This window comes from Heptranchias perlo, unplaced genomic scaffold, assembly GCF_035084215.1.
Source record: "Heptranchias perlo isolate sHepPer1 unplaced genomic scaffold, sHepPer1.hap1 HAP1_SCAFFOLD_156, whole genome shotgun sequence".
Classification (NCBI taxonomy): domain Eukaryota; kingdom Metazoa; phylum Chordata; class Chondrichthyes; order Hexanchiformes; family Hexanchidae; genus Heptranchias; species Heptranchias perlo.
In genome coordinates, this window is record NW_027138817.1 from 449,488 (window position 1) to 471,760 (window position 22,273).

The following is a 22,273-nucleotide window of genomic DNA, read 5'->3' on the forward strand; positions in this document are numbered from 1 at the left end:
TCAGTGATCCGATTAAACGGTTTGTCTTTTATAAGAGACCATAAGAGCATAAGAGATAGGAGCAGGAGAAGGCCATTCGGCCCCTCGAGCCTGCTCCGCCATTTAATGAGATCATGGCTGATCTGATTTTTACCTCAACTCCACTTTCCCGCCCGATCCCCATATCCTTTGTCTCCCTTGCTGATCAAAAATTTGTCTAACTCGGCCTTGAATGTATTCAGTGACTCAGCCTCCACAGCTTTTTGGGGTAAAGAATTCCAAAGATTCACGACCCTCTGGGAGAAGAAATTCCTCCTCATTTCCGTCTTAAACGGGCGACCCCTTATTCTGAGACTATGCCCCCTAGTTTTAGATTCCCCCATGAGGGGTAACATCCTCTCAGCATCTACCCTATCGAGTCCCCTCAGAATCTTGTATGTTTCAATAAGATCTCCTCTCAATTTTCTAAACTCCAATGAGTATAGACCCAACCTGTTCAATCTTTCCTCATAAGACAACCCTTCCATACCTGGGATCAACCTAATGAACCTTCTCTGAACTGCCTCCAATGCAAGCATGTCCTTCCTTAAATAAGGGCACCAGAACTATACGCAGTACTCCAGGTGTGGTCTCACCAGCACCCTGTACAGTTGTAGCACAAAATCCCTGCTTTTATACTTCATCCCCCTCGAAATAAAGGCCAATATTCTGTTTGCCTTCCGGATTACCTGCTGCACCTGTATTTTGACATTTTGTGTTTCATGTACGAGGACACCCAGATCCCTCTGTACTGCAGCATTTTGTAGTATTTCTCCATTAAAATAATATTTTGCTTTCTTATTTTTCCTCCCAAAGTGGATGACTTCACATTTTCCCACATTATATTCCATCTGCCAAATTTTTGCCCATTCGCTTAACCTGTCACTATCCCTCTGCAGACACTTTGTGTCCTCATCGCAACTTGCTTTTCCACCTATCCTTGTATCATCAGCAAATGTGGCCACAAGACACTCTGTTCCTTCATCCAAGTCATTGATATATATTATAAATAGTTGATCCCTGCGGCACCCCACTAGTTACAGATTGCCATTTTGAAAATGACCCTTTTATCATGACTCTTTGTTTTCTGTGAGTTAGCCAATCCTCTATCCATGCCAGTATGTTACCCTCAACACCATGAGCTCTTATCTTGTGCAGTAATCTTTTATGTGGCACCTTATCGAATGCCTTTTGGAAATCCAAATATACTGCATCCATTGGTTCCCTTTTATCCACCCTGCCCGTTACTTCCTCAAAGAACCCTAATAAATTTGTCAGACACGATTTCCCCTTCATAAAACCATGTTGACTCTCCTTGATTGTATTCTGAGTCTCCAAAAGTCCTGCTACTACTTCCTTAATAATGGATTCTAGCATTTTCCCAATGACAGACGTTAGGCTAACTGGTCTATAGTTACCTGCTTTCTGTCTCACTCCCTTCTTGAATAGGGGTGTTATGTTTGCGGTTTTCCAATCCGCTGGGACCTTTCCAGAATCTAGAGAATTCTGGAAGATTATAACCAATGCATCCTCTATCTCTGTAGCCACTTCCTTTAAGACCCTTGGATGCAAGCCATCAGGTCCAGGGGACTTGTCAGCCTTTAGACCCATTAGTTTGCCTAGTACATTTTCTCTAGTGATAGTGATTGTTTTTAGTTTCTCCCTCCCCTTTGCCCCTTGATTTTCTACTATTATTGGTATGTTATTAGTGTCTTCTACTGTGAAGGCAGATACAAAATATCTGTTCAATGCCTCTGCCATTTCCTTGTTTTCCATTATTATTTCCCCAATCTCATCCTCTAAGGGACCAATGTTTACTTTAGCTACCCTCTTCCTTTTTATATACTTGTAGAAGCTTTTACTGTCAGTTTTTATATTTCTTGCTAGTTTACTCTCATAATTTATTTTCTCCCTCTTTATTATTCTTTTAGTCATCCTTTGCTGGTTTTTAAAGTTTTCCCAATCTTCAGGCTTACCAGTAATCTTTGCCATGTTGTATGCTTTTTCTTTTAACCTGATACTATCCTTGACTTCCTTAGTTAGCCATGGTTGGTTCACCCTTTTTGTGGAGTCTTTCCTCCTCACAGGGATATATTTTTGTTGCGAGTCATAAAATATCTTTTTAAATGTTTGCCACTGCTTATCCACCATCATACCATCTAATCTGTTTACCCAGTCCACTTTAGCCAATTCCGCCCTCATTCCTTTATAATTGCCCTTATTTAAGTTTAATACAGTAGTTTCAGGCCCAAGATCCTTGCTCTCAAACTGGATGTGAAATTCGATCATGTTATGATCACTGCTTCCCTAGGGATCCTTTACTTTGAGATCATTAATTAATCCTGTTTCGTTACCCATTACCAGATCCAAAATGGCCTGTTCCCTGGTTGGTTCCCCGACGTATTGGTCTAAGAAACAGTCCCTAATACACTCTATGAACTCCTCAGAGCTATTTTTGCCAATTTGATTTGTCCAATCTATGTGAAAGTTAAAATCGCCCATGATTATTGCATTACCTTTTTTACAAGCCCCCCTTATTTCCTGATTTATATTGTGCCCTACAGTGTAGCTACTGTTAGGGGGTCTATATATTACTCCCACCAGTGATTTCTTTCCCTTGCTATTTCTTACCTCCACCCAAATTGATTCAATATCTTGATCTTCTGAGCCAAGATCATTTCTCACTATTATACCAATTTCATCCTTTATTAACAGAGCTACCTCACCACCTTTACCTATTTTCCTATCCTTCCGAATTGTTAAATAACCCTGAATATTTAGTTCCCAACCTTGGTCACCTTGCAACCACGTCTCTGTAATGGCCACGAGATCATACTCATTTGTTTCTATTTGTGCCGTCAATTCATCTACCTTATTACGAATGCTGTGCGCATTCCGATAAAGAACCTTTAATTTTGTCTTTTTACCATTCTTTCCTACCCCGGCCCCATTTGCGAGTGCACTCTTATGTTTGTACACTCTGTCCCTTCCTGACACACTCTGTTTATCATTACCCCCATCACTTTCCTGGACTACTTCCTTGTCTTTTCTCTTTATCAATCTAAACTTCGCCCCACCTGAGCCCTCCTCCCCCCTCTATTTAGTTTAAAGCCTTTTCTACTGCCCTAGTTATTCGGTTTGTCAGAACACTGGTCCCAGCATGGTTCAGGTGAAGCCCGTCCCAACGGAACAGCTCTCTCTTTCCCCAGTACTGGTGCCAGTGCCCCATGAATCGAAACCCACTTCTCCCACACCAATCTTTGAGCCACGCATTCATCTCTCTGATCTGATTTACCCTGTGCCAATTTGCTCGTGGCTCAGGTAATAATCCGGAAATTATCACTTTTGTGGTTCTGCTTTTTAATTTAGTCCCTAGTTGCTCAAACTCCCTCAGCAGTACCTTTTTCTTAGTCCTACCTATGTCGTTGGTACCTACGTGGACCACAACAACTGGATCCTCCCCCTCCCACTCCAAGTTTCTCTCCAGTCCTGAGGAGATGTCCTTAACCCTGGCACCGGGTAGGCAACACAGACTTTGGGACTCTCGCTCTTGGCTGCTGAGAATAGTGTCTACCCCTCTAACTATACTGTCGCCTACTACAACCACATTCCTTTTTACTCTCCCCACTTGAATGGCCCCCTGAACCACGGTGCCGTGGCCAGTTTGCTCATCCTCCCTGCAGTCCCTGCACTCGTCCACAAGGGTTAGTGGTTTGTTTTTTCCAGTTATTGATCAGTGATCCAGTTAGTGGTTTGTTTTTTCCAGTTATTGATCAATGACCCGGTTAATGGTTTGTTTTTTCCAGTTATTGATCAGTGATCCGGTTAGTGGTTTGTTTTTTCCAGTTATTAATCAATGATCCGGTTAGTGGTTTGTTTTTTCCAGTTATTGATCAGTGATCTGATTAAAGAGTTTGTTTTTTTCTGTTATTGATCAGTGATCCGGTTAGTGGTTTGTTTTTTCCAGTTATTGATCAGTGATCCGGTTAGTGGTTTGTTTTTTCCAGTTATTGATCAGTGATCTGATTAAAGAGTTTGTTTTTTCCAGTTATTGATCAGTGATCTGATTAAAGAGTTTGTTTTTTTCTGTTATTGATCAGTGATCCGGTTAGTGGTTTGTTTTTTCCAGTTATTGATCAGTGATCCGGTTAGTGGTTTGTTTTTTCCAGTTATTGATCAATGATCCGGTTAGTGGTTTGTTTTTTCCAGTTATTGATCAGTGATCTGATTAAAGAGTTTGTTTTTTTCTGTTATTGATCAGTGATCTGATTAAACAGTTTGGGCGGTAAATGGGGCCGTGTAGCACCCATTGTTTCGGCGCTGCACGGCCTCTTGGATGCGCACGCACATTTCCAGCGTGACGTGCGCCAGACGCTATCTTGGTATAGGAGTTAGCGCAGGCGCAGATAACGAACGCTGAAATCATGTAAAGTAGGGAGAAAATGGCTTCAATCAGTGTGCAACGCTGATTTAAAGTGATAGACACCATTTTGGGACTTAACGCTCAACTCAATGCACAGTCTTAACCCCGACCATCTGAACATGTCTTAGAGTGCCTGGAGGACCCCCCACTGGTGCTATTTAAAGGGACCATGCAGGATTTACAGGTTAGTGGCTGGATTATTGCCTCTGGCTGTCGAGACATTCGTAACTGTTTTTGGAGGTCTCCTAGACTTCAATACTAGGGCGCAGGGACATAGCCTATCATTTAGAGCCAGGACGTGCAGGAGTGAAGTTAGGAAATGCTTCTACACGCAAAGGGTGGGAGACGTTAGGAACGATTCTCTACAGAGGGCAGTAGATGCTAGCTCAATTGTGAATGTTAAATCTGAGATTGATAGATTTCTGTGAACCAAGGGTATTAAGGGATATGGAGCTAAGACGGGTATATGGAGTTAGGTCACAGGTCCACCGTGATCTCATTGAATGGCAGAACAGGCTCGAGGGGCTAAATGGCACGGCCACTTGCTGCCTCTTGATATGTACCACCTTCTCCTGCAAGAAAGTGGGATGTGTGCCTGGGTGATGTGCCTGTCATGGTTGAATAGCTGCCAGTGTGGGTGGGCGACTTGAAACGGTGGTAATGTGTAAGGGTGAGAGGAAGCATCTGATTGGAAGAGTTGACTACTGATGGAAAGAGTTTGTTGGTATGTGGGTGATGAGGGGTGTCGTGCATGGTGCAGTTGGCAGGAGACATAACTTGAGAGTTGACCTCACTCATCTTGACCACTCATGTCAAAGCATTGAACTTCTTCCTGCACTGCATCCATGCTCATGTTCAGAGAACCTTGGTGCATGCACTCTCGCAGGCCTGGTACCAACTCAGATCGGCAGATTGGTGAGGTCTGTTGTGCAGATTGGAGGATGTGGGATTTAGTAGTGCTCAACCTTTATTCAAGGCTTTCACATAACTCATCAGTGTGTAAACATAGGGATGGGATCTGCATCTATGTTTTATGTGTACGATGTCTGATGTCTGATCTCTGTTCAGACTCCGTGCAGACAGTAGACTGTTATTTTCAGCAAATATTGGGTACCAGCTACCTTTAAGAGATTTCGAAGAAACCTCCTCCCTTTAAGAGATTGAGCTCCCCCTGGTGGTGGAAAGTGTGAATTACATTGATTCCATGTGCAAGGCCTGGAATGGAACGCTGATTGCAGGTAAGAGCTCCCTTGGGTCCAAACTTGGGTCTTGCCTGTGCAGGGTCCGTCGGATCAGGGGTGTGAGCGCATCGCGTTACCACCGCCCAAAAACGGACCCTTATTGAATTTTTCCCCCTTTGTTTTTTCCAGTTATTGATCAGTGATCTGATTCGGGGTTTGTTTTTTCCAGTTATTGATCAGTGATCTTATTAAACAGATTGTTTTTTCCAGTTATTGACCAGTGATCTGATTGACCAGTGATCTGATTGACCAGTGATCTGATTGACCAGTTTGTTTTTTCCAGTTATTGATCAGTGATCTCGTTAAACAGATTGTTTTTTCCAGTTATTGATCAGTGATCAGATTGACCAGTTTGTTTTTTCCAGTTATTGATCAGTGATCTGATTGACCAGTTTGTTTTTTCCAGTTATTGATCAGTGATCTGATTGACCAGTTTGTTTTTTCCAGTTATTGACCAGTGATCTCATTAAACAGATTGTTTTTTCCAGTTATTGACCAGTGATCTGATTGACCAGTGATCTGATTGACCAGTGATCTGATTGACCAGTTTGTTTTTTCCAGTTATTGATCAGTGATTTGATTAAACAGTTTGGTTTCTTTCCAGTTATTGATCAGTGATCTCGTTAAACAGATTGTTTTTTCCAGTTATTGATCAGTGATCAGATTGACCAGTTTGTTTTTTCCAGTTATTGATCAGTGATCTGATTGACCAGTTTGTTTTTTCCAGTTATTGATCAGTGATCTGATTGACCAGTTTGTTTTTTCCAGTTATTGATCAGTGATCTGATTGACCAGTTTGTTTTTTCCAGTTATTGATCAGTGATCTCATTAAACAGTTTGTTTTTTTTCCAGTTATTGATCAGTGATCATTTAGTTGTTTTAAACCTCTCTATCTAATATACTTTTCATAGCCACAGAGTATCTGAGAGTTGGGGGGAAGACTCCTCTGGCACAAAGCAATCAGACACAGGAGACGAGGTTGGCAACAGACGTATCATCGAGGTGAGCAGATAGGCCGGGAGGGATTGTTATTCTCCATTCCCTTCCACTCCCAGAACAGAACATTCCAGGGTGTGACAGGGAGGTTTGTTTTACCCCCAGAGATTCTTTGCTGCAGACACCTCAGTTGTGATGACCGTTCAGTTAAGCCTTCTCTCCAAAAAGCGTCTCAAAATATTTCACATACAATGGGGGTCATTTTAATTTTGGCCAATAATGTAAAATGGGCGATATCGCACTGGCCGCCCGTTTTACACCCATGGCCAGTTTTCTCTTCCATTGACTTAAGAGTTTAACGACTCATCGGCAAGACGGCACCTCTGACAATGCAGCACTCCCTCAGTGCTGCACCACCGACAGTGCAGCACTCCCTCAGTGCTGCGCCTCCGACAGTGCAGCACTCCCTCAGTACCGTCCCTCCGACAGTGCAGCACTCCCTCGGTACCGCCCCTCCGACAGTGCAGCACTCCCTCGGTACCGCCCCTCTGACAGTGCAGCACTCCCTCGGTGCTGCCCCTCCGACAGTGCAGCACTCCCTCAGTATTGCCCCTCAGTCAATGCAGCACTCCCTCAGTACTGACCCTCCGACAGCGCAGCACTCCCTCAGTACTGACCCTCCGACAGCGCAGCACTCCCTCAGTACTGTCCCTCCGACAGTGCAGCACTCCCTCGGTGCTGCCCCTCCGACAGCGCAGCACTCCCTCAGTACTGCCCCTCCGACAGTGCAGCATTCCCTCAGTACTGACCCTCCGACAGTGCAGCATTCCCTCAGTACTGACCCTCCGACAGTGCAGCACTCCCTCGGTACCGCCCCTCTGACAGTGCAGCACTCCCTCGGTGCTGCCCCTCCGACAGTGCAGCACTCCCTCAGTATTGCCCCTCAGTCAATGCAGCACTCCCTCAGTACTGACCCTCCGACAGCGCAGCACTCCCTCAGTACTGACCCTCCGACAGCGCAGCACTCCCTCAGTACTGTCCCTCCGACAGTGCAGCACTCCCTCGGTGCTGCCCCTCCGACAGCGCAGCACTCCCTCAGTACTGACCTTCCAACAGTGCAGCGCTCCCTCAGTACTGACCCTCCGACAGTGCAGCACTCCCTCAGTACTGCCCCTCCGACAGTGCAGCATTCCCTCAGTACTGACCCTCCGACAGTGCAGCATTCCCTCAGTACTGACCCTCCGACAGTGCAGCACTCCCTCAGTACTGACCCTCCAACAGTGCAGCGCTCCCTCAGTACTGACCCTCCGACAGTGCAGCACTCCCTCAGTACTGCCCCTCCGACAGTGCAGCACTCCCTCAGTACTGCACCGGAGTGTCAGCTTAGATTATGTGCTCAAGTCTCTGAAATGGAGCTTGAACCCGTGAACTTCTGACTCAAAGGTGAGAGTGCTACCGCTGAGCCAAGCTGATCATGTAGTTCAGTTAGCACAGAAACCAGGCAGGGAAACTCATCCCTGAGTGAGGTCTGGGGTCTGGGGAACTCATCCATGTCCGTGTCCCTCTCAGTGAAGCCTGGGAGTAGGTCCCCAAGAGGTGGCCGGGAAGGCCCTGAAGTCTGGTTCCAGCACCTTTCTCTCCCCTTCCCCCAGACCTGCACAAGGTACTGAAGGATGAACATATCTTTAGCAGAGGGAGCCTCAGCCTCTGAAACACCATCTTACGTATGGTTTCGCACCGCTGGGCAGTCACTCAGAGAATCCAGGTGAATGATCAGGTGAATCGTATTCTGCTCACCCAGGCCCGAGCCAGTACCTCTGGCCCTAGGCCTTCTCCTCAATTCCAGAACTTTCTTTGAATGAAGTTGGCTTCCCTCTGTATGCAGGAAGAATCCCGCATCATCTTCTGACGCAAGCAAATCCCTCATATCAACACAGCGCGGCCGCAGCAACAGCGGATTTGGGTTACAGGACGACAGTGGGGTGAGGCGAGGGCCTGGGGCCCTGCTCACCATGGCAACAGCCTCACTGGTCAGCATGGACACTGTACTGGAGCAGACGAGGTAAGCAGTCTCATTCGGTTGCTGCTGATTGATCACAGACAAGAATGAAGCCAGCCTCACTGGCAGCTCGTGGTCGCGGGCAGGGTTGACCCGGCCATGCCCCCGAGACGGGCCAGGGCACAGCTCCGGCAAAGGCTTCTGGCTCAGGGCCTAAAGAATCAAAGAAAGCTATGGCACAGAAGGAGGCCATTTGGCCCATCGTGTCCATGCTGGTTGAAAATGAGCTATCCAGCTTAATCCCACTTTCCAGCACTTGGTCCGTAGCCCTGTAGGTTACAGCACTTCAAGTGCACATCCAAGTACTTTTTAAATGAGTTGAGGGTTTCTGCCTCTACCACCCTTCCAGGCAGTGAGTTCCAGACCCCCACCACCCTCTGGGTGAAAAAATCTCTCCTCAGTTCCCCTCTAATCCTTCTACCAATTACTTTAAATCTATGCCCCCTGGTCACTGACCCCTCTGCTAAGGGAAATAGGTCCTCCCTATCCACTCTACTGAATCCCCTCATAATTTTATATTAAATCTCCCCTCAGCCTCCTTTGTTCCAAAGAAAACAACCCCAGCCTATCCAATCTTTCCTCATAGCTAAAATTCTCCAGCCCTGGCAACATCCTCGTAAATCTCCTCTGTACCCTCTCTAGTGCAATCACATCTTTCCTGTAATGTGGTGACCAGAACTGTACACAGTACTCAAGCTGTGGCCTAATCAATGTTTTAGCATAACTTCCTGCTCTTATATTCTATGCCTCAGCTAATAAAGGAAAGTATCCCGTATGCCTTTTTAACCACCTTATCTACCTGTCCTGCTACCTTCAGGGATCTGTGGACATGCACTCCAAGGTCCCTCACTTCCTCTACACCTCTCAGTATCCTCCCATTTATTGTGTACTCCCTTGCCTTGTTTGCTCTCCCCAAATGCCTCCCCTCACACTTCTCCGGATTGAATTCCATCTGCCCACCTGACCAGTCCATTGATATCTTCCTGCAGTCTACAGCTTTCCTCCTCACTATCAACCACACAGCCAATTTTTGTATCATCTGCAAACTTTTTGATCAAGCCCCCCACATTCAAGTCCAAATCATTAATATATACCAGAAAAAGCAAGGGACCTACTACTGAGCCTTGTGGAACCCCGCCTTCCAGTCGCTAAAACACCCATCAACCATTACCCTTTGTTTCCTGTCACTGAGCCAATTTTGGATCCAACTAGCAACTATCCCTTGGATCCCATGGGCTTGTACTTTTTCTGACCAGTCTGCCAGGTGTCAAAAGCCTTGCTAAAATCCATGTAGACTACATCAAATACACTACCCTCATTGACCCTCCTTGTTACCTCCTCAAAAAATTCAATCAAATTAGTCAGACACGACCTTCCCTTAACAAATCCATGCTGACTGCCCTTGATTAACCTGTGCCTTTCTAAATGACGATTTATGCTGTCCCTCAGAATTGATTCCAATAGCGGGTGGGGGGAACATAGGAACAGGAGGAGGTCATTCAGCCCCTCGAGCCTGGTCTGCCATCCAATTAGATCCTGGCTTAGATCTTAACTCCATTTACCAGCCTTGGTTCTGTAACCCATAATACCCTTACCTAACAAAAATCGATCAAACTCAGTTTTGAAATTTTCACTTGACCTCCAGTCTCCACAGCTTTGTGGGGGAGAGAGTTCCAGATTTCCACTACCCTTTGTGTGAAGAAGTGCTTCCTGACATCATCCCTGAACGGCCCAGCTCTAATTTTATGTTCTGGACTCCCCCCACCAGAGGAAACAGTTTCTCTCTATCTGCCCTATCAACACCTTTAATCATCGTAAACACCTCAATTAGATCACCTCTTAATTTTCTCTGCTCAAGGGAATACAAGCCCAGTTTATGCAACCTGTCCTCATAATTTAATCCTTTTAGCACCGGTATCATTCTGGTGAATCTGCACTGCACCCCCTCCAAGGCCAATATATCCTTGACATTCAACGGCATTACCATTGCCGAATCCCCCACCATCATCATCCTGGGGTTCACCATTTACCAGAAACTTAACTGGACCAGCCACATAAATACTGTGGTACAAGAGCAGGTCAGAGGCTGGGTATTCTGCGGCGAGTGACTCACCTCCTGAATCCCCACTACCTTTCCAACATCTACGAGGCACAAGTCAGGAGTGTGATGGAATACTCTCCACTTGCCTGGATGAGTGCAGCTCCACCAACACTCAAGAAGCTCGACACCATCCAGGACAAAGCAGCCCGCTTGATTGGCATCCCATCTACCACCCTAAACATTCACTCCCTTCATCACCGGCACACTGTGGCTGCAGTGTGCACCATCCACAGGATGCACTGCAGCAACTCGCCAAGGCTTCTTCAACAGCACCTCCCAAACCTGCAACCTCCACCACCTAGAAGGACAAGAGCAGCAGGCACATGGGAACAACACCACCTGCACGTTCCCCTCCAAGTCACACACCATCCCGACTTGGAAATATATCGCTGTTCCTTCATTGTCGCTGGGTCAAAATCCTGGAACTCCCTTCCTAACAGCACTGTGGGAGAACCTTCACCACACAGACTGCAGCGGTTCAAGAAGGCGGCTCACCACCACCTTCTCGAGGGCAATTAGGGATGGGCAATAAATGCCGGCCTCGCCAGCGACGCCCACATCCCATGAATGAATAAAAAAAATCCTTCCTGAGGTGCGGTGCCCTTAACTGAATGTAGTACTCCAGATGGGGTCTAACCAGAGCTCTGTACAGCTGTAACATAACTTCCACCTCTTTGTATTCCAGCCCTCTTTAGATAAAGGATCAACATTCCATTAGCCTTTTTAATTATTTTTTGTACCTGTCCACTAGGTTTTAGTGATCTCTGTACTTGGACCCCTAAATCCCTCTGCTCCTCCACAGTTCCTAGATTCTCACCATTTAGAAAATATTCTGATCTCTCTTTCTCTGGTCCAAAGTGGATGACCTCACACTTCCCCACACTAAACTCCATCGACCACAGTTTTTTCCCATCACTTAATCTATCAATCTTCCTCTGCACTATTTACTGTGCCACCTAACAGTGTCGTCAACAAACTTGGATAAACAGCTCTCTGTTCCTTCATCTAAGTTATTTATAAACATAGTGAAAAGTTCAAGTCCCAGAACAGACCCCTGGGGAACACCACTTGTCACATCCAGCCGATCTGAGTATCTACCCTTTATCCCCACTCTCTGTCTCCTACCTCCCAACCAATTTCCAACCAAATCAAAAAGGCTACCTCCAATTCTGTGCACTCTCGTGGTGGGGGGACACAGGGGGGATGCTTGAAGAGCCCAGCAATCACAGACCCAGCTTCCCGCAGCACCCTCACCCTCCCCCTTCCTCCCCTCCCCCTCTCCTCCCCACCCCCCCACCCCCACTTCATGCAGGAGAGCTGTAACTGGCCTGGAAGATGGACCGTCCGATCTAAAGCCTGGATTTTGCAACTCACCTTTTACCCCACTGGGTTTCCACGGTGTTAAAGTGACTCTGATCAAAGAATTGGCCACAGTGCTTTCAGTGTACGATAATGACAGGGAACACGTGTTACCTTGACAGAGACGTGGTGAATATTCAGGAGGGGCTCTCCAAGGTCCCACCCCTGCCCAAGGCCCACCCATCATTGCTTCAAAGCACCGCAGCGAACCGCAAGAGAGACAAGGTACAGAGACTCCAGAAACTCTCGGCAAGAGCCCACGGGTTGGCACTGCCCAAAGGGGTGAGCGGGAGAACGGTGGTGATACACCAGGCCAGCTGGGCAACAGCGCATGAGAGGCACCCGTCGGAACCCACCGCTGCAGGCGGCACAGCCGGGCATGGGCTGGCACCACACAGGAAATCCCGGGAAACACAGCCCAAGAACTCTGAGACACAGATTCAGGTCAAACAGAACCTGCTGGTGGAAACGCTCAAACACCAACTGTCCACCGTCTACCTGCGGGAGGAGGGCGAGCAGCATACGCACTCCGCAAGGCCTCAAAACACCAGTACCGCTATTTAACCACAAGAACCCTGGCTCAGCTCCTGGCTGGGTCAGCTCAACACCGACACACCCAGACACACCGCCTCACACCCGGTCACACCGACACACACCCGGTCACACCGACACACACCCGGTCACACCGACACACCCAGACATACCGCCTCACACCGACACACCCAGACATACCGCCTCACACCCGGACACACACCCGGTCACACCGACACACACCCGGTCACACCGACACACACCCGGTCACACCGACACACACCCGGTCACACCGACACACACCCGGTCACACCGACACACCCAAACACACCGTCTCACACCGACACACTGACCCACCGTCTCACACCGACACACTGACCCACCGTCTCACACCGACACACTGACCCACCGTCTCACACTGACCCACCGTCTCACACCGACACACTGACCCACCGTCTCACACCGACACACTGACCCACCGTCTCACACCGACACACTGACCCACCGTCTCACACCGACACACTGACCCACCGTCTCACACCGACACACGGACCCACCGTCTCACACCGACACACGGACCCACCGTCTCACACCGACACACTGACCCACCGTCTCACACCGACACACTGACCCACCGTCTCACACCGACCCACTGACCCACCGTCTCACACCGACACACTGACCCACCGTCTCACACCGACACACTGACCCACCGCCTCACACCGACACACTGACCCACCGCCTCACACCGACACACTGACCCACCGTCTCACACCGACACACTGACCCACCAACTCACACCGACCCACATGGACACACTGACCCACCATCTCACACCGACACACATGGACACACTGACCCACCATCTCACACCGACACACATGGACACACTGACCCACCATCTCACACCGACACACTGACCCACCATCTCACACCGACACACATGGACACACTGACCCACCATCTCACACCGACACACATGGACACACTGACCCACCATCTCACACCGACACACATGGACACACTGACCCACCATCTCACACCGACACACATGGACACACTGACCCACCATCTCACACCGACACACATGGACACACTGACCCACCATCTCACACCGACACACATGGACACACTGACCCACCATCTCACACCGACACACATGGACACACTGACCCACCATCTCACACCGACACACTGACCCACCATCTCACACCGACACACATGGACACACCGACCCACCATCTCACACCGACACACATGAACACACCGACACACCATCTCACACCGACACACATGGACACACTGACCCACCATCTCACACCGACACACATGGACACACTGACCCACCATCTCACACCGACACACATGGACACACTGACCCACCGTCTCACACCAACACACATGGACACACCGTCTCACACCGACACACATGGACACACTGACCCACCATCTCACACCGACACACATGGACACACTGACCCACCATCTCACACCGACACACATGGACACACTGACCTACCATCTCACACCGACACACATGGACACACTGACCCACCATCTCACACCGACACACATGGACACACTGACCCACCATCTCACACCGACACACATGGACACACTGACCCACCATCTCACACCGACACACTGACCCACCATCTCACACCGACACACATGGACACACTGACCCACCATCTCACACCGACACACATGGACACACTGACCCACCATCTCACACCGACACACATGGACACACTGACCCACCATCTCACACCGACACACATGGACACACTGACCCACCATCTCACACCGACACACATGGACACACTGACCCACCATCTCACACCGACACACATGGACACACTGACCCACCATCTCACACCGACACACATGGACACACTGACCCACCATCTCACACCGACACACTGACCCACCATCTCACACCGACACACATGGACACACCGACCCACCATCTCACACCGACACACATGAACACACCGACACACCATCTCACACCGACACACATGGACACACTGACCCACCATCTCACACCGACACACATGGACACACTGACCCACCATCTCACACCGACACACATGGACACACTGACCCACCGTCTCACACCAACACACATGGACACACCGTCTCACACCGACACACATGGACACACTGTCTCACACCGACACACATGGACACACTGACCCACCATCTCACACCGACACACATGGACACACTGACCCACCATCTCACACCGACACACATGGACACACTGACCTACCATCTCACACCGACACACATGGACACACTGACCCACCATCTCACACCGACACACATGGACACACTGACCCACCAACTCACACCGATGCACATGAACACACCGACACACATGGACACACTGACCCACCAACTCACACTGATGCACATGGACACACTGACACACCAACTCACACTGACACACATGGACACACTGACCCACCAACTCACACCGATGCACATGAACACACTGACCCACCATCTCACACCGACACACATGGACACACTGACCCACCATCTCACACCAACACACATGGACACACTGACCCACCAACTCACACCGATGCACATGAACACACCGACACACCATCTCACACCGACACACATGGACACACTGACCCACCATCTCACACCGACGCACATGGACACACTGACCCACCAACTCACACTGATGCACATGGACACACTGACCCACCAACTCACACCGATGCACATGGACACACTGACACACCAACTCACACTGACACACACTGACACACCGTCACACCCTCAGAAAGAAAAGAAAATTTCCACTTGTACATTTTTGGAAGATTTAATTTTAAAACGATTAGATATTTTTTAAACTGATTTTGTACTTGAATGTGTGAATGATACCAGGGCAGTGGTTGTGATCTCCAGATTATACTGCAAGTTACTTCCTCCTACTGACAGGGGTCTGTCGCAGGTTAGACAGCCGCAGACAATCTCAACCACCAATTGACAATGGTGCAGGGGGAGTCCACCGGTCAAAATGAACTTGGTACCACGAGCTTCGCGCACGTAATCCCTGTCCCTGTACCAGGATGGAATTCTGCACTGAATCCCTGTCCCCACATGAGTACGGAATCCTATATCGATTCCCTGTACTGAATTCCCTGTATCGATCCCCTGTACTACATTCCATCCATCGAAACCCTGTACTGAATTACCTGTATCGAACCCCTGTACTGAATTCCTTGTATGGAATCCCTGTATCGAATCCCTGAACTGAATTCCCTGTATCGATTCCCTGTACTGAATTCCTTGTATGGAATCCCTGTATCGAATCCCTGAACTGAATTCCCTGTATCGATTCCCTGTACTGAATTCCGTATAACAAATCCCTAGTGTAGAGATATACTGAAATCCCTCTATCGAATCCCTATCCTGAATTCCCAATATCGAATCCCTGTACTGAATTCCCTGTATCAAATTCCCTATATGAACATATGAATTAAGAGCAGGAGTAGGCCATTCAGCCCCTTGAGCCTGCTTTGCCATTTGATAAGATCATGGCTGATCTGATTGTGACCTGAACCCTACTTTCCCGTCTACCTACTATAACCTTTGAATCCCTTGTTAATCAGGAATCTATCTAACTCAGCCTTAAAAATATTCAATGACCCTGCCTCCACCGCTCTCTGGGGGAGGGAGTCCCACAGACTCACGACCCTCAGAGAAAAAATTTCTCCTCATCTCCGTCTTAAATGTGAGACCCCTTATTTTTAAACTGTGGCCCCTAGTTCTAGTCTCTCCCACAAGGGGAAACATCCTCTCAGCATCTACCCCTTCTAGTCCCCTCGGGATCTTATATGTTTCAATAAGATCACCTCTCATTCTTCTAAACTCCAGTGTATACAGGCCCAACTTGTCCAACCTTTCCTCATAAGATAACCCCCCTCATCCCAGGAATCAGCCGAGTGAACCTTCTCTGAACCGCCTCTAAAGCAATTATGTCCTTTCTTAAATAAGGAGACCAAAACGGCACATAGTATTCTAGATGTGGTCTCACCAATGCCCTGTACAACTGCAGCAAAACATCTCTACTTTTATATTCCATTCCCCTTGCAATAAATGACAACATTCCATTTGCCTTCCTAATCACTTGCTGTACCTGCATACTAACTTTTTGTGATTCATGTGCTAGGACACCCAGATCCCTCTGTACCTCAGAGTTCTGCAATCTCTCTCCATTTAAATAACATACTGCTTTTCTATTCCTCCTGCCAAAATGGACAAGTTCACATTTTCCCACATTATACTCCATCTACCAAATTTTTGCCCACACTTAACCTATCTGTATCCCTTTGCAGACTCCTTATGTCCTCTTCACAACTTACTTTCCTACCTACCTTTGTGTTATCAGCAAATTTAGCAAACCATACATTCGGTCCCTTCATCCAAGTCATTGATATAGATTGTAAATAGTTGAGGCCCAAGCACTGATCCCTGTGGCACTCCACTCGTTACATCTTGACAACCTGAAAATGACCCATTTATGCCGACTCTGTTTCCTGTTAGCTAACCAATCCTTTATCCATGCTAATATGTTACCCCCACACCATGAGCTCTTATTTTGTGTCGTAGCTTTTGATGTGGCACCTTTTCAAAAACCTTCTGGAAATCCAAGTACACCACATCCACAGGATCCCCTTTATCCACATTGCTTGTTACTTCCTCAAAGAACTCTAATAAATTAGTCAAACACGACTTCCCTTTCACAAAGCCGTGTTGACTCTGCCTGACTGCATTGAGATTTTCTAAGTGCTCTGCTATAACCTCCTTAATAATAGATTCTAGCATTTTCCCTATGACAGATGTTAAGCAAACTGGCCTGTAGTTTCCTGCTTTCTGTCTCCCTCCTTTCTTGAATAAAGGAGTTACATTCGCTATTTTCCAATCTGATGGGACCTTCCAGAATCTAGGGAATTTTGGAAAATTAATACCAATGCATCTACTATCTCTGCAGCCACTTTTTAAGACCCGAGGATGAAGTCCGTCAGGACCTGGGGACTTGTCAGCTTTTAGTTCTAATATTTTTTTCAGAACCCTTTCCCTGGTGATTGTAAATGTTTTAAATTCCTCCCTCCCTTTCACCTCTTGATTTACAATTATTTCTGGCATGTTTTTTGTATCCTCTACAGTGAAGACGGACGCAAAATATCTGTTCAATTCATCCGCCATTTCCTTATTCTCCATTATTAATTCCCCAGACTCACTCTCTAGAGGACCAACGCTCACTTTACTTACTCTTTTCCTTTTTAAATACCTGTAGAAACTCTTACTATCTGTTTTTATATTTCTAGCTAGCTTTCCCTCGCACTCTAATTTCTCCCTCCTTATTATTCATTTAGTCATTCTTTGCTGTTTTTTATATTCTGACCAATCTTCTGACCTGCCACTAATCTTCGTGGAATTGTATGCTTTTTCTTTCAATTTGATACTATCTTTAACTTCCTTAGTTAGCCACAGATGGTACATCCTTCCCCTAGAGTCTTTCTTTCTCACTGGAATGCATCTTTGCTGAGTGTTATGAAATATCTCATTAAATGTCTGCCACTGCATCTCTACTGACCTATCCTTTAACCTAATTTCCCACTTCACTTTAGCCAGCTCTGTCTTCATGCCCTCATAATTGCCCTTATTTAAGTTTAAAACACTAGTCTTAAACTTACTCTTCTCTCCCTCAAACTGAATGCAAAATTCAATCATATTGTGATCACTGCTACCTAGAGGCTCCTCTACAATGAGGTCATTAATTAATCCTGTCTCATTACACAGTACCAGATCTAGAATAGCCTGCTCTCTGGTTGGTTCTAGAACCTGCTGCTCTAAGAAACTCTATGTCACTGGGGGTGTGTCATTATTAACAGGGGGTCCCTGGGAGCGTGTCAGTATTTACAGAGGGACCCCCGAGAATGTATTAGTATTTACAGGGGGCCAGGAGTGTGTCAGTATTTACAGGGGTTCCCTTGGGAGCACTCTACAAACTCATCTTCCAGGCTACCTTTGCCAATCACATTCTTCCAATCTATATGTAGATTAAAATCACCCATGATTATCGCTGTTCCTTTCTCACAAGCCCCCATTATTTCTTCCTGTATACCCTGTCCTATAGTGTGGTTACTGTTAGGGGGCCTTTGAACTACTCCCACAAGTAACTTCTTGCCTTTACTATTTCTTATCTCTCCCCAAACTGATTCTATATCTTGGTCTTTAGGACTGAGATCATTTCTCTCTATTATACTCATCTCATCCTTAATTAACGGAGCTACCTCTCCACCTTTTCCCAGCTTCCTGTCCTTCCGAAATGTCAAGTACCCTTGAATATTCAGGTTCTAGCCTTTGTCATCTTGCAGCCATGTCTCTGTAATGGCTATCAGATTGTACATAGTTATTTCTATTTGAGCCGTCAATTCATCCATTTTGTTACGAATGCTACGCGCATTCAGATACGAAGCCTTTAGTGCTGTCTTTTTACTATTTTTGCAACCTCTAGCGTTACCTGCTGGCGTACTCTTAAGTTTGCATGCTTTGTCCCTTCCTGCCACTCTCTAATTATCATTTCCCTTATTGCTACCTTGCTCTCTTGCCTTGTCTTCTTTCTTTAATTTATCACATCTTCCCTTACTTGATCCCTCACCCCCACTATTTAGTTTAAAGTCTTCTCTACTGCCCTAGTTATTCGGTTTGCCAGAACACTGGTCCCAGCACAGTTCAGATGAAGGCCGTCCCAATGATACATCTCCCACTTTCCCCAGTACTGGTGCCAGTGCCCCATGAATTGAAACCCACTTCTCCCACACCAATCTTTGAGCTACAAATTTAACTCTCTAATCTTATTTACTCTATGCCAATTTGCTCGTGGCTCAGGTAATAATCCAGAGGTTATTACCTTTGAGGTTCTGCTTTTTAATTTAGCCCCTAGCTGCTCATACTCCCTAAGCAGAACCTCTTCCCTCGTCCTACCTGTGTCGTTGGTACCTACATGGACTATGACAACTGGATCCTCTCCCTCCCGCTGCAAGTTCCTCTCCAGCCCAGAGCAGATGTCCCGAACCCTGGCACCGGGCAGGCAACACAGCCTTCTGGACTCTCGTTCTCGGCTGCAGAGAACTGTGTCTATCCCCTTGACTAAACTGTCCCTTACTACCACTACATTCCTACTAACTCCCCCCGTTTGAATGGCTTCCTGTACCATAGTGCCACGGTCAGTTTGCTCTTCCACCCTGCAGCCCCTCCTTTCGTCCATACAGGCAGCAAGCACCTCAGACCTGTTGGACAATTGCGAAGGCGGAGGCTCCTCCACGTCTATCTTGTCGATCCCCTTACCTGCCTCACTCGCAGTCACACCCTCCTGTCCCTGACCACTGACCAATTCATGATGTGGAGATGCCGGTGATGGACTGGGGTGGACAAATGTAAGGAATCTTACAACACCAGGTTATAGTCCAACAGTTTTATTTGAAAATCACAAGCTTTCGGAGCTTTCCTCCTTCATCAGGTGCGTGTGGGATTCCTTGAAAGGTACCGCACACACGCTACACATAACCCCACCAGCAGAAAAAATAGTTATCTGTTTTTAATACAACTGGTCATTCTCTCTCTTTCTCTTCCTTTCGGATGTTTCTCCCTCTCTCTCTCTCTCTGGGTTCTGGCCGTTTGTATATTCAGTAGTCTTGTATCTGATGTCTCTCTGTCTGAACACTATTCAACAGTCTTTGATTGCCTTGATAACGGGCAGTTGGAAAGATCATCTGTGATCACCAGGCATTGTTCTCTGTCTATATATGCGGTAAATTTCAAGGAATCCCACACACTCCTGACGAAGGAGGAAGCCTCCGAAAGCTTGTGATTTTCAAATAAAACTGTTGGACTATAACCTGGTGTTGTAAGATTCCTTACAACTGACCAATTCAGACGACCTTATCCTAAGGGGGGTGGGACTGCCTCCTGGAATCGAATGTCCAGGTATTTTTCCCCCTCCCTGATGTGTCGCAGTGTCTGCAGCTCAACCTCCATTTCAATGAATTCCCTACATCGAATCCCTGTACTGAATTCCTGGAATTAATTCGTGTACTGAATTCCCTATATCACATCCCTGTGCTGAATTCCCTATAACAAATCCCTGTACTGAATTCCCTATAACAAATCCCTGTGCTGAATTCCCTATAACAAATCCCTGTACTGAATTCCCTATAACAAATCCCTGTGCTGAATTCCCTATAACAAATCCCTGTGCTGAATTCCCTATAACAAATCCCTGTGCTGAATTCCCTATAACAAATCCCTGTGCTGAATTCCCTATAACAAATCCCTGTACTGAATTCCCTATAACAAATCCCTGTACTGAATTCCCTATAACAAATCCCTGTATTGAATTCCCTATAACAAATCCCTGTACTGAATTCCCTATAACAAATCCCTGTGCTGAATTCCCTATAACAAATCCCTGTGCTGAATTCCCTATAACAAATCCCTGTACTGAATTCCCTATAACAAATCCCTGTACTGAATTCCCTATAACAAATCCCTGTATTGAATTCCCTATAACAAATCCCTGTACTGAATTCCCTATAACAAATCCCTGTGCTGAATTCCCTATAACAAATCCCTGTACTGAATTCCCTATAACAAATCCCTATACTGAATTCTCTATATCAAATCCCTGTACTGAATCCCCTGTACCGAATCCCTGGACTGAATTCCCTATAATAATTCCCTTTATTGAATCTCATAGAGTCATAGAGTTATACAGCACGGATAGAGGCCCTTCGGCCCATCGTGTCCGCGCCGGCCATCAGCCCTGTCCACTCTAATCCCATATTCCAGCATTTGGTCCGTAGCCTTGTTGGCTATGGCATTTCAAGTGCTCATCCAAATGCTTCTTGAATGTTGTGAGGGTTCCTGCCTCCACAACCCTTTCAGACAGTGAGTTCCAGACTCCAACCACCCTCTGGGTGAAAAAGTTCTTTCTCAAATCCCCTCTAAACCTCCCGCCTTTTACCTTGAATCTATGTCCCCTTGTTATAGAACCCTCAACGAAGGGAAAAAGCTCCTTAGTATCCATCCTATCTGTGCCCCTCATAATTTTGTACACCTCAATCATGTCCCCCCTCAGCCTCCTCTGCTCCAAGGAAAACAAACCCAATCTTCCCAGTCTCTCTTCATAGCTGAAGCGCTCCAGCCCTGGTAACATCCTGGTGAATCTCCTCTGCACCCTCTCCAAAGCGATCACATCCTTCCTGTAGTGTGGCGACCAGAACTGCACACAGTACTCCAGCTGTGGCCTAACCAGTGTTTTATACAGCTCCATCATAACCTCCTTGCTCTTATATTCTATGCCTCGGCTAATAAAGGCAAGTATCCCATATGCCTTCTTTACCACCTTATCTACCTGTTCCGCCGCCTTCAGGGATCTGTGAACTTGCACACCAAGATCCCTCTGACCCTCTGTCTTGCCTATGTCGAAGTCTCTGGAGTGGGTCTTGAACCCACATCCTTCTGACTCAGAGGCGACGGTGCTACCCACTGAGCCAAGGCTAAGAAGTTATTTA

General features: G+C 47.1%; 1 protein-coding gene across 1 annotated transcript in view; it reads left to right on the forward strand.

Moving 5' to 3' along the window:
- The window catches only part of LOC137309256 (uncharacterized), a 65,718-nt gene extending 52,068 nt beyond the window's left edge, over positions 1-13,650 (forward strand). The window contains exons 9-11 of the mRNA XM_067977517.1: positions 6,594-6,684; positions 8,504-8,680; positions 12,260-13,650. Coding sequence (XP_067833618.1) covers positions 6,594-6,684; positions 8,504-8,680; positions 12,260-12,701 — 710 coding nt within the window. The 3' untranslated portion in view covers positions 12,702-13,650. The remainder of the gene's footprint in view (positions 1-6,593; positions 6,685-8,503; positions 8,681-12,259) is intronic.
- Positions 13,651-22,273: the final 8,623 nt, after the last annotated feature.